Source organism: Mustela erminea, chromosome 11 (assembly GCF_009829155.1).
Source record: "Mustela erminea isolate mMusErm1 chromosome 11, mMusErm1.Pri, whole genome shotgun sequence".
Lineage (NCBI taxonomy): Eukaryota > Metazoa > Chordata > Mammalia > Carnivora > Mustelidae > Mustela > Mustela erminea.
This window is the reverse complement of record NC_045624.1, coordinates 10,539,305-10,552,391: the sequence shown is the minus strand read 5'-3', so window position 1 is coordinate 10,552,391 and position 13,087 is coordinate 10,539,305. Positions and strand designations below refer to the sequence as shown.

At 55.1% G+C, this 13,087-nt stretch overlaps 1 protein-coding gene across 1 annotated transcript; it reads right to left on the bottom strand.

The window, feature by feature from the left end:
• Window positions 1-6,458: 6,458 nt before the first annotated feature.
• NOBOX (NOBOX oogenesis homeobox) lies at window positions 6,459-11,112 on the bottom strand. The gene is made up of 8 exons (XM_032305814.1): window positions 10,818-11,112; window positions 9,731-10,276; window positions 9,357-9,463; window positions 8,905-9,017; window positions 8,541-8,626; window positions 8,089-8,320; window positions 7,489-7,793; window positions 6,459-6,790 (listed from the first exon to the last, which is right to left on the bottom strand). The coding sequence occupies exons 1-8, from the start codon at window positions 11,110-11,112 to the stop codon at window positions 6,459-6,461; spliced, it is 2,016 nt and encodes a 671-aa protein (XP_032161705.1).
• Window positions 11,113-13,087: the final 1,975 nt, after the last annotated feature.

Here is a 13,087-nt window from a genome sequence, read left to right as displayed (position 1 = left end):
AGCTAGGTACACAGTAAGTGCTCAATAAATGGTTACCATCATCGTTAGTATTTTGTCTGAGGACCAATTTCTGGGCAAAGTAAGTAAGCTTTTTCAGTTCCTCGTGTGATCGTGTAAAGTGTACAAACACGTGAGTTATCTACCATTGATAGCCTTTTATCTATGAAGGCTCTTGCCTTTTTATAAAATGATATAGTGGTATTCTGGAAGCAAGGTTCTTTTATCTGCATTTAGTGAAGTAGAAAATAAATGCCTAAGAGTTCTCTCTAGATTTGGTTAAGGTGTGACTAGAAAATCATTTAAACCTCAGTGCCCTCCTCTGTGAGTTGGGATAATTTCATATGTTGTGCTCAGTCATTTGTCCAACCTCCTTTCTAGCCCGACAAACCCAACTGGGCCTTTGATCTTTGCCCATTCAACACCTCTTCCCCATCTTCCCACCCCTACTCTTGGGCCATTCCTTATCCACCTCAATGCCACCTTTTCTTCCGCCCCTTCTCCTTCCCTTCCCTAGTGTTTCCGTGAGGCCACCCTAAGACCACTTTTCTCCATGCTTCGCGCTGTGCAATTTCGTGTGGTGTCTGGACCGCAGCTAGCATCTTCTGTGCTGAGAAGGCCCTGTAGTTGCCACAGGCCCTGGAGTTCTTGTCTCTGTCACAGACCCGAGGTCCGTATTTTTCTCCTCAGACTCATCCACCCAGATAAGCACGGGCACTTCAACGTCGTCGTCCCCAAACACAACAGTCTCCCTGTCCCCAACGCTGCTCCGTGCCCACATTTCCTCGCTTACTTGAAAACGTTTCTTAGTTAAAAGGTCTTTGTCCTCTTCCTTTTTACTTTGATTCAGCAAACCGTCTATCCCATCACACTGATTCTGGCTCTTAAGTATCTCTCCGACCTTCGATATCTCTCAGTAAAGCCAACCCCCTCCGACCTTCAGACCACCTGCTCTCAGTTCAGCTCTTGTCTCTCACTTGGACGGATTCCGTCGTCTGGTCTGGTTTCCCCGCGTCTCCTTCTGAGCTCTCGGATCTCATTCTCCATCTGTCTTTCTAAAACACAAATCTGAGCAAGTCCTGCCGAGGAGATGCAACTGTGGGCGCCTCTAACGGACCAGAAAATACAGTTCGAAGGTCTTAGCATTTACTCGCGGCTTTTCCCACTCTTCCTCCCCAGCACCCCCACCACGGCCCCTCTGTTGGCTGCTCCCGCGGGTGCACCAGCCTGACTCCCCAGCTCAGGGGCCCTACGCTCACTGCACCTTCTAGAAGCCGGACATCCGCTTTCCTGCCGTCTCTGCTTACCCACATTCCACTCTTCCTTCAGGACTCTGAAGCTTTCTCAGCCCCCGGAGGCACGGCCGCTCCTTCTTGTGGACTTACGTGGCTCTTTGTCCTCATGGGCACCGGCACAGCGCTGTGCTGTCCTCCAGCATCGTCCTGTCCTCCCCAGTGGGAGCGGCTGTTTCTGAAAGCCAGGAAGACGCTTCATTTATCTTCATGTCCACCAGTACTGTAGGTGCTTATAAAACCCCACTGAAGGACAGAATGGATGTCTCTGCCTTTATTTCTCAGGACTTTGTTATAAAACTCAAATAAGTGGGTATTTTTGAAAGAGCAGTATAAACTAAACACAAGTGGAAGAATCCCAAATCTCCCAGACCGTCCCTCTGGACTAAAAGAACACCCCTTTGAGGTGGGTGAAGTGTTTCATTTCCAGGAAATCAGACTTATTCTTGATTAATCAAGAGCATTTAAGACTTAGTGCAAAATCACCAAAAGCCAGATTGTCTCTAGCAGCCGATGTTTACGCATTCTTATGCAAATGATGTTAAAATATGCAGTCAAAAATGCTAATGGACTGTCTCAGAAATACACAGACAATAGAAAGAATTTAGCTAACAGGAACAGAACATAGAATGGGACTCCAAGAGATTTTCGAGTGTTTTTAGACACGTGCGGAGCCTGTATGGAGAGGTGTAAAGGCGGGCCCGCGTGGGGCCCTGAATGAACCGGGTTCCTACAATGAGCTCAAGACCCAATGGAGCCTGCGGAGCAGGAGAGCGGAGTCGAGAGCTGGAGGCCTTCTGGACAGACGTTCAGCTGTGAAGCTCTCATGGACATAGATGTCCCTAGCAAAGTGCTGCTCCTGCCAGATTTAGCAAATAAAAACACAAAACACCCAAATATTGCAGGAAGCGTACGGACACTAAATGATCATCCGTTGCTTGTCCACGATTCAAATTTAACCGGACATCTAATATTTTATCTGGCAAACCAAGCTGCAACCCAAATGACATGAATATCTGATATTAGTGGCTGTACGGTATTTTGGAGAAAAAGTTAGCACTGGCTTTCTGGCTGTAAACCCCCCCCCCCCCCGGAAGAGTTTAAGGCCCCAATGAAACTGGTGGTAGATTGCCACCTAGTGGAAATTTGGTGATAGTGACGGCTTACTTCGGAGGGATCGGCTTTTTCCTAGAGTCTGCAAGAAAGGATTCTGCTCTGGCCCAGTGCAAAGTCTTGAGGCTGCGGTGGTGCGGGTGATGAGGTCAAGAGGATGAGCGTGCCGTGGGGGGAGGCGAGGTAGGAGGAACACGGAGATGCAGCTGGCCCCCCACGACCTAAGGAGAGGGGTGGCCTGACCGTGGCTCTCCAGCGTGCACACTTCCTCTGGCACGCCAGCAAAAACCCAAACCAAAGCTGGCGCTGTCAAGAGGCACAGATGCGGACGGCTCAGATGGGTGTGGAACTATCAAAAATCTATGTCTGCAGATGTGATCACAATGATCATGAACTAAAGAAGTCCTGCAAAAGGTAATGGAGCGGCTACAAGGTCAGATTTTAAAAGGACTGAAAAGATGGAAGCGTTCAGAGGCAGTATATTCTGGAATTCCAAGGATCCTCTCTCTTAAGTGTGAAGCCCAGAAGCAGTTCTGTGCTGCAAAACATGCTAAAGTTTATTAGCATAATAATATTATGCTCCTAACAACCATACGGGCCATGACGATACTTAAACCAAGCTGGGAACAGGAAGAGAAGACGGGAGAGGACAAACATGTGCCTTGAGGCAGATGTTACCATGTCAACATGTAATATCCAGAGAAAGCAGAAGCACTTGGCTCTTATTTTAGCCGCTCTTCTCCAGAAAGGATGATACTCTAAAATTTAAAAGCTTGGACCAAAACCATAAGATGATCTTAAAACCCAAACATAATCTTCTGGCTGATTTAAATAACTCTAGTTTTTGTTTTGTTTTGTTTTGTTTTGTTTTTCCAGAGTAGAACAGGAGAGGATCTCAAAGATTTAATAGAGGCAATTATCCTACTTTTTAAAGGCATGATTTGTAGAAGCCAAGGAAGAATAAATTTAATGTGTAATTGTCATAAATTTCTAGAAGAGTTGATTGAAAGATGTTAGATAAAAAAAATCGTGAAAGAGAATCGGTGTCTCCTAAGATAAGCCATGCCAAACTCATCTCATTTACTATGTTGTTACATTTACAAGAATATTAAATCATTAGAGTGCGATCGAAAGAATATGTTTTGAGTGAGCCATACAGCAAAGTTTTTTTCCCCCAAAATGTATTTTCAAAATCTTGGAGATTACAAAGGATGGCCCTTGGATGATAGTATAATTGAAGATTTTCAGCCAGTTTAACTTTCAGCCCAAAAAAAGTGCTCATTAAGGGAGTATTTTCAAGGAGGGATGTCAAAATGCTCTGTAATTACTTGCTTACTAATGATGATCATAAAATGTAGAAAGCGTACTGATCCAGTTTGCGAAGACCAGACCATGGTCGTGCTAGAGCAGGACTCCAAACCACCCTGACAAACTCGGGAATGGGCTACAGTCAACCACACGAGACTAAACAAACAATGTATATTTTTGTCTATTTAGATGAAAAAATATCAATTCTCTAAATACAAAGTAAGAGAGTGATTTTAAGACAGTTTCTATGAAAAGGGACTAGGGGTCATAACTGACAGTCAGGTTTGTATGTGACCAGGAATATGAAGTGACTGGGGGAAAAAAAAAATCCAATTCCTCTCCAGACAACATAAAAGAGAGTGTCCTTTCTGATGGAGGGGACAGTCTCACTGTGCAGTGCAATGGGCCAGACTGTACTAAAGGCAGGTCCCGTTCTGGCACTGTCCTAAAAGGAACAACCATAAACTCCTCTCCATTTGGAGGGAGACGTGCAGAATGGTAAGGGGCCTAGGGAGCAAGCCACGGAGGGCAAGACTTAGAGGAATGACCCACGGACCTCAGATTTTGTAACACTGGATCTATTTTTTGTAGCACATCAAATTAAACAATAGTGATTTCTCCTGGGGCACCTGGGTGGCTCAGTGGGTTAAAGCCTCTGCCTTCGGCTCAGGTCATGGTCTTGGGGTCCTGGGATCGAGCCCCGCATCGGGCTCTCTGCTCAGTGGGGAGTCTGCTTCCCTCGCTCTCTGCCTGCCTCTCTGCCTACTTGTGATCTCTGCCAAATAAATAAATAAAATCTTTAAAAAAAAAAAAAAAAGATTTCTCCCTAGCAGAAGAAAGAACTCAAGGATAATTAAAGTTTTCAAAACTTCCGTGGCCCCTTGCCTAGGCAACTTAGTCAGCCACGTTTGTGGCCTGTGACTGGAAAATCAAGACTCAGCGGTCCTCCCTCTGTGGGGGCATAGAGGGGATGCTGGGGTTTGTCAGGAGGTTGGACTTGTCAGTTTTCTTCTACTTCTAGGATCCTATGCTTCTAATAACTTTTCACCATTTTCTGTTTGGTCTACCATTATTTCTTAGTTATTATCTCATTTCTTTTGAGTCTGCCATTAGAATGTGTAACGCTTTTTAGCTGTGTTGCATATAGGCATAGCATTTTTTTTTCTAAGATTTTATTTATTGGAGAGAGATGAGGGGGCACTAGTGGAGGGGATGGGCCGAGGGAGAAGGAGAAGAGCCTGACCCAGGGCTCAGTCCTAGGGTCCTGGAATGACCTGAGCTGAAGGCAGTCGCTTAACCAACTGAGCCACCCAGGCGCCCCAGGCATAGACCTTGAAGTCCCTTTCCCTCCAGTTCTTGGCTTGAGACGGCTACACTATTGCATTTGCTCCGTACTCAGTTGCTACGATTCTGAGGGGCAGGAGCCTGAACCAATAAAGAGCTGGCAGGGAAAATACCCAGCCTCCCCACCGGGCTCACGGGGCTCTGAAAGCATTGTGGTGGCTGCTGGAAAGAGTGGGTCAGTAGCGCTGGATCGAACAGGGAGAGCCTTCCATCGGTCCCCCTTATGGCTGCTCTTAGGCTGCTCATGCCGTGGGCCTCGTGGAACAGAGCGCGAAAACAAAAGATTTGTGAAACATATACTTTAAAGGACCCAGATATGAATCATAACCTAAGTCCTTTCACATTTCAACGTACACATTCTAATCCCTAAATTAAGGCTGTTGAAGCTGGGCTGTTCCAACCCTTGAGCGGCACAGAGAGACGTCGGCTAGAATGGCAGAGCTGAGCTACTCAGTACCACCGGTCCAGGAAACCCTACAGAGACACACACATACAAGTTCTTGTGCAACCAAGAACTTTCTTCTCCATTTCCAAATATTCTGCCCAAATTTTTAGTTCTTAGGAGTCATGACTCTAGAACTATTATGACAAATGTAAGTTAACTACTTAATACACGTTTTGGGGGGGGGAGTGTATTTTCCAATAATCATAGCGTTTGGAGGTCCAGAAGGGTACACACATACACCCTCACCAAACGCAGCGATGTGGCTTGAATCGAAAGCCCTCAGATCCTAGTGATTTGGGCACTGCGGGGCCATTAGATGCGGTGCCACACACACAGGTAGGAACATCCTCTCGTTGGTGCTCCCACCCCTCATTCCTAGGTCTCTCCCCAGAAAAGAGCTTTGGAAAAATAAGTTATGGTTCGCAATGCAAGAGACTTGACCCAAAATATCCTTGACTGTCTCCTGTAATCCTATTCCTAAAACGCCCAATTTCTCCTCCAGCAGGAGAGATGGGCCCAGGGAAGACGGCCGGTTGCACGGGATCACGCCCAAAGGAGACCCGGCCTGGACAGCTCGGATGGCGTCTAGCAACCGACCGGTCAGCTGAGGGGAAGGCGGTGAAAGAAATGCAGCTTTTAATCAGTGAGCGGGGAGACACATAACCACGGACGGGAACCCAAGAGTAAACTAGTTTACTGCCCACAACAGACACCGGCTCATTCGTCGGGCGAGGAAGGAACGTCACCGTGCAGGGCGTTGGGAAGTCACGCGCACCGTCCTCTGGCTCGAGGCTGCCGCACAGGGGTGTGGAGGGGAGGGTGGGGCCGGCGAGCTGGGCCTAGAGAGGGGGGATGTCCGACCTCCACCCGTCCCCAGAGTCCGCGGTCCTCCCCGGCACCGCCGGCTCCTCCGCGGCACCCGCCGCCTCCCACCCCCCCTTCCACTCCGCGGCCCGCGACTAGGGGCCGCCGCGGTCCTTGTCTTCCTCTCGCTCCTCCCGCCGCGCTAGGGGCTCCTCCCCGAGGGTGGCAGGCGGCTCCTCTCGGGTCTTGCCGAGGAAGGGCGCCGGTCCGGGTGGGGGTCCGGGTCGGGGTCCGGGTCGGGGTCCGGGTCCGGCCGCGTCCGGCCGCGCGCCGCCACCTGGAGAAGGTCTCCCGGCCGGAGCGCAGGGCGCGGGGGGCAGCTCCGGGACGAAGCCCTCGCCTGCCGGCGGGGGCCCCACGGCTTGCGGGCAGAAGGGCCCCGGGAAAGGCAGTTCTGGCAAGCAAGGGTCGTTCCAAGGGGCTGTGCCTGCGGGGTCGGAGGGCAGAAAGGTCAGACAGGGTGACGGGCGCCCACCGCCCTTCAACGTCCTCGGGGACAGACGCCCCTGCCCCTCCCCCGGAACGCAGCGGAGGAGCCCCGCGCCGGTGTAGACGAGGTGCGGACACCGGAGCCCCCACGGACGGGCTCCAGCTTCTGCGGTTCGGTAACGTGGACCCAGAGTGGCCTGGGGGCCAGGCGGGCGCCCCCGCCCCAGCATGCGGACGGCCGGGAGGCCGGGACTGCGCTTCGCTCCCCCCTTCTGCGGGAACTGGGTCTTACTACGATTGCGGAGTCCGGATTGCAGAGGTCGGGGCGGGGGGGGGGGGGGCGGCCGGATGCTCCTCCGCTGCCCTGTACTCCGTACCTAACCCCCACGTCGTGTTCCCCACCCCCTCCCGTTTCTCACCCTAGCAAGTCCCTCCCCGGCAGAGGAACACGATTCCCATTTCAGGCCAGAGACGGAGACTGGGCAGAGCAGGGAACGGCCGCGCGGGGCCTCAGGCTTCAGGTCTCGCCGTGCAGCCCCCCAGACGCCCGGAAAGCTCCGTAAAGCCAAGCAGGGGCGCGGAGAGGGGATTCGCTCGGCCTCGCCCTGCCTCAGCCCGCCCTCAGCCAGCGAGGCTCCCTGTCCCTTCTCACCTCCCGCAGTCCCGAGGGGCCCTTCTCTTCCAGCCCCGACTCACCCACGTTCCCCGCAGGGGGCTGCAGCGCCATCGGCCCTGGCGGGGGGCCCAGGAAGTAGCCCTGAGAGGGACCCGCACTGGGGCCATAAGGCGACGAGAAGAGGGAGTCATCCGGCAACGGAGGGATCAGGGAGGGGGGCGTGGGGAAGGGGAAGGGGTGCAGGTAGGAGTACTGGGGTTGAGGCTGCTGGTAAAGCTGGGGCTGCGGGGCCTGGGGGAACAGGGGCGGTCCTGGCGGGGGGCTCTGCTGGTACTCCTGGGGCTCCAGCTCCTCCAAGTACGAACAGAGGGATGGTGGCGTGACACTGGGGGGGACAAAGGAGGATTTTGAGAGGCTCAGGGGTGGCTTCCTCACTGTGGCCACACAGTAGTTGAGTCCGTCCGCATGTCCATGACCCCAGACTTGCCACTTCCTCTGCTTTCTCCAGTTCCCGGCTTCTCATACCTCCTTGCGGTGAGAGTCTAGATCTTTCCACCATATGCTTTTAATCTCCTCACAATTAGGACTCCTCCTCTCAGCTAACCATCCCCACCGAGATCTCTTTCCTCCTTCTACACCTGCCCAAGAGAACTCAGGGACCACCCGATCCACCTCCATACCTTGTCCCCCAGGACCCGCAGGGGCCATCTTTGTGGCTGTTGTCACTGCCAGGAGTATCCAGAAGCAAAGGCATCATTTGGGGGGTAGGGATGGGGCCCAGGGGAAAGGGAAGGTTGACTCTTCGGACAGGTGGGGGGCTGAAGAGTGGGGGGGTCACGGCGGCCCTTTGCGTGTTCTCACTCTGTTGGGCTGGGGCCAGAGTCTGGTCAGAGGTCAGCAGCATGGGCGGCTCTAGGAACCAAAGCCAAAGAGGGGTTACAAGGGTAAGAAAGGGGGGATGCAGATTTGGAATTATGGATGGTTAAAAGGGTGCCATGCCTACGTCCCTCTGACTAGGCCCCACTGTGCACTCTAGAGCACTGGCCCACTTCCCCATCTATCTAGAAAGAACTCGGTCTTCCCAGCTGCCACTCCCCCCCCCCATATAACCCTCAGAAGGTGGTCAGCTTACCTGTGAGAGTATCCAGAGGGGGCTCCTGAGAGAAGGTACCGGGCTCTGGGGCCAGGGGCACAGCAGGTGGCAGCTCCGCTGCCGTGCTAGAAGCAGGCAGAGTGAAGACCGTAGCCCTAGTGTCCCTAGAGTTAGACCAGGGCTTCAGCGCAGGGAAAGGGACCCCAGAGTCCCAAACACGGACTTCCTGCAAGACACTGGCACCTTCCCGACCCCCTCCATCCAAAGTGTCTCTAAATATCGGCCAAGAACTCCAGCTTCATGGCCAACTCTGCAACACTCTCTCCCTCTAGACCCCAGGAGCCCAGCTCAGAGCCCACTTGCTACCTACGAGGAAGAGGTCCGGGACGAGGAGAACTTCTACCTGCGCTGCCCGCCGGCGGGGCTAAGGGGGGGGCCCGCGGGGCTGTCCGTGCTCTCCTTTCCGTTCAGCTTCTCCACTTTTCGCCACTTCGCCCGGCGATTCTGGAACCACACCTGTAGGGCAGAGACCCTTGTAGAGTTCCAGAAACTTGGAAGAGACCGAGACTCAGGCTCTGAGTGTTGCCTGACGAGCTGCCTGACTTTAGGAGGTCACTCTACACTCACGGACTTTCTCTGCGAGTGGTTTTAGGAAAAGGTTCACCGAGATAGCTCTGAGGGATTTTCCTCTTCTAATCTGAGGCGGTAACAACATGGACATGGGCAGAAACACAGCCAGATCTAAGACCCAACCTCAGCCCCTAAAGGGAGCTGCTGGGCACTTGCTGTGCTCCCCAAGAGTTCCAGTTGGTCGTTTCTCCCCCACATGGAGACCCGTTGGCCAACCCCCATTACCATGATGCGTTGGGGGGTGACCCCCACCGTCTGGGCAATCTCCCGGCGCTTATCGCCATCTGGGTAGTGGTCTTCTTGGAAGATCCTTTCTAGCTCTTCCAGCTGGTCTGGAAGAAAAAGAAACATGCATGAGGACCGTGATGTGGCAGCAGATGAGAAAGACAGATGACTTCCTGACGAGACCACGGTCCCCAACCCAAGGATCTTCCCAGGGCCTTGCAACTAAGTTCCCCATTAGGCTGGTGCCTTCTCTCTCTCCTGGGCTTTGTGGCAGGGGACTGTGAGGTGTTTACTTTCTGGCTCCTTCTAGCCTCGTCCCAATTTCACTTTCTGATGAAGCAACCCACTGACGGCCTCTCACCTTCCGGACTTACCTGAGCGGTATAGGGTCCGAGTCTTTTTCCGAACTTGGCAGGTCACCTCTGGGGTCCTCTTCTGATCTGTGTTTTGGCTGTTCTGAGCCAATGTGCTGAGGAGGTTGGCCAGATGGCAGGGCCCCGGGCCTGACCCGCAAGGCACTAGGTTGTGTGCGGCACGGGTGGAGTTAATGACGCTGGGAGAAGAGGCAGAGGCCAGCCCCCCAACACTGAGCGTTTTCTGCTGGCTGGAGGCCGGAGAGTAGGACCTCTTCCCTGGCTTTGCCTCTCTCACTGGGCAGGAACCGCCTTCCCCGGGAGGCCCAGGTCTCGGTGAGTCCATAACTGTGTCTTTGTGGAGAGTCCTGGAGCCAGATGGCCGGCTCACCCTCCCCGTATCTGCCCCAGCTGGTTCTCCAGGGGCCTCTGATGGCAGCTTCTCCCCAGCGGCCGGGCGGGACGGGGCCCGTTCCTCACTTGGGGCATTCCGGCTGTGGGGGGCTGCCCTGGGCAGCAGCTCCTCCTCTGGCGCAGCAGCGGGGGGCTCGCCTCCACTGTCCTGGCCTGTGGGGAACAGCACCCACAGAGCTTAGCAGCAGGGAGAAGGAAGAGCCTGGACTTCGAGGATGTGCTGCTTCCAGCTCTGTCCTGTTTGGCCTCCAGCTTTCGTGCGCCCACTCGCCAAGGAGGGCAGTAATGCTAGGCTTACCGTTCTCACTCGGCTGTTGCAGAGATCGTGGAATGAGCTAATCCTCTGCTTTGCAAGATGTGAACAAACATAGGCACCCACGAGGGGGCCTGAGCTCGCATACACAGACCAGGGGAGAGCGGTTCTAATCTGGGGGTACTTACTTTCTGGGAGCTGCCTGCCTTCTTCCCCCAAAACCTCCCCCAGGAATGTGAGTCAAGGGACAGGAATCTGTTCAGGCATTTCTAAGGGACAAATGGTGAGGCTGGGAGTGTCCTGGGAGAGAGATGGAGAGGCTGGGGCTCCTAAGTCTGCATCCTACTCTGCCGCAGGTAGGGGCTTCACTGCGTAAGGGACAAGGACAGGCTGGCTGGTGTCTAAGGAAGGACAGTGGGGGACACATTGGGTTGCCAGCACTTGAGGCGAGCTTGGCGCTTAGAGAAACCGGCACATAGTATGTGCTCAATGCATGCGACACGTCAGAGCGCTCGGCCTCGAGAGGAAAGGGCGCGGGGGCCGGAGCGCAGACCAGACGGGTCCGAGGGCTCCGGGCCCGGCGTGCGGAGAGGTGGGAGCCGCCAGGACGCATCCCCCGGCCCCCACAGCCCCTCAGCCCACCCCAACCCCGAAGCCAGCCGACTCGGGCCGCGTGGCCAGAGGCCGCCCCACGCTCACCCCGCGGCTCCGGGCAGGCCTCCTGGGTGGCTTCCATGGCCCGGACTCGCGCCGCCGAGACCCGCCGGGCTGCCCTGGCGCGGCCTAATGAAGCCTCGCCGGCGGACAGGTGTGCGGGGGCCTCCCGGGCCCTGGGGAGCCCGAGCCCGCGCCCCTCACCGCGCCGTCAGGGCGAGGCCCACCCGGGGCGGGAGGCGCGTGGGGCAGCTGCAGGGCCGCGCGGGCCTGGGGGCCGCCCCGCCCCCGCCGGCCCCGAGGTTGGCCCAGGTGTGCGGCCCGCCGCCCCTCCCTTCCTCTCCCCTCCCCTCCGCTCGGCCGCAGCTCCGCCGGCGGGGCCGCCTGGCCTCCGAGGGCTGGCCACAGCCCCGGGCCCCGCGGCGCCCCGGGGACCGGTCTCTCCGTGCTGGCCGAGGGAAGGCCACGCTGGGGCCCCTCATCACGGGAGCCCCCCACGCTGCGCTCGCGAAGGCTTCCCCAGGCCTCAAGATGAACGCGCCCCCAGGACGCCTCCAGACCAAGGGTTCTGAGAGCGCAGAGCCGGCCTGGGGAGGAGGAGGAGGCTGCAGGAGCTGGGCAGCCAGGGGAGCCGCACGAGGCCGGAGCGCGCAGGCGGGACGCGCGGGAAGGAGCGGGGCGCACCGGCCCTCCAGGCCGCGGGGACCCCGCCAGGAGCCATCGTGGGCCCAGGGTTCCTGGTCGTCGTCCCCCCCCCCCCCCCACACACACACACTTGATGTCCCATTTTAATTCTCTGAGAATGCCAGGGGGCCTCCTGAGGGAGCTCTCACAGGGCTGAGGTCTGTAATTCCTGGTTCATAGCACGTTCTTGCCTGGAAACAAAGTTTTACAGAATTTAAAATTCTCATGGCGGACTGCTTAGGTTTGTGTCTGACCCGTGACCCGGAGGGGAAAGCTCAGCCAGAGATTGAAACAGGTGCTGGACCCTGGGCATGGCGGGGGCGGTGGGGGTGGGGGTGGGGGTGGGGGGGTGTCCGGAACAGAATCCAGGTGTTTTGCTTTTAAGACTTAAAAGAGTCTGGTCAGCACGTGCTTGCCTGCTGCAATCATGGCTCGTCAGTCTTCCTGGGCCGCCTCTCCTTTGAGGACCTGGGAGAGCTGCCAGGGCTTTAGTTCTTTTTGGAACATAAAAATAGGAACCAGTTAACTTCGTGACAATAAGATGAGAACTTTAGTAATCTGATGTTTCAGTCAACCCCTCTAAGACTAATATCCCCTGATAAATGAGAGGTTTAGAAATAGGGTCCGGTTTCAGGGCGCCTGGGTGGCTCAGTGAGCTAAGCCTCTGCCTCAGGTCATGATCTCAGGGTTCTGGGATGGAGCCCTGCGTTGCTCTCTCTGCTCAGTGGGGAGCCTGGCCCCCCCACCCCTGCCTACTTGTGATTTCTCTCTCTCTGTCAAATAGTGAAGTAAAATTAAAAAAAAAAAAAAATAGGGCCCAGTTTCTCAGCTAGAAATGAAACATTGGGGACCTTGTGAGCAGGGCATGGGGGGTGAGGTTGTTCTCTACCAGGACCCTCAGATGGCGATATGGTTGTAAACGGAACACGATGCTCGGCTTGATGAAACATTTATAGGACACCTGCTGTATGCCAGGCCCTGTGCACAAGTCGATTCCTTGCCTGCAGAAGCTTACCGGTATAGAGGGGATTAGAGCAATTCTGTAGGCGAAGGGACTGAGTCAATACAGGGTGGTCAGTGGTGAGTTCGGAGTCTGCTCTGGCTCGAAGGAGCCCAGAGGAGCAGGAAGGTCTCCGGGCCCAAGACTGAGGGAGCAGGAGAGGCAAGGATGGCCCAAGAACTGTGAGCTGAAGGTTAAAGAATGAGGCAAGTTAAATGCAAAACTGATCTTGACCCAACCCTGCTTAAAACCCTGCGGTGGTCCCTGCCTACCCAGGAGATAAAGACAGAGCTCCCTAAAGGGGCAGGAGCCTTCCAAATCCTGGCTCCTTTCTCTCTGCCTCAGCTTGCCTGCTTCCCCAGCCCAAAGTACT

Excerpts from the sequence above, each read along its gene's own strand:
- NOBOX (XM_032305814.1), bottom strand. The coding sequence starts at position 11,112 with ATGGAAGCCACCCAGGAGGCCTGCCCGGAGCCGCGGGGTGAGCGTGGG. Across the intron at positions 10,277-10,817 it reads AAGCGCCAAGCTCGCCTCAA|GCCAGGACAGTGGAGGCGAG; the intron begins GTGCTGGCAACC and ends TGTTCCCCACAG. Across the intron at positions 7,794-8,088 it reads TGCGGGTCCTGGGGGACAAG|TGTCACGCCACCATCCCTCT; the intron begins GTATGGAGGTGG and ends TGTCCCCCCCAG.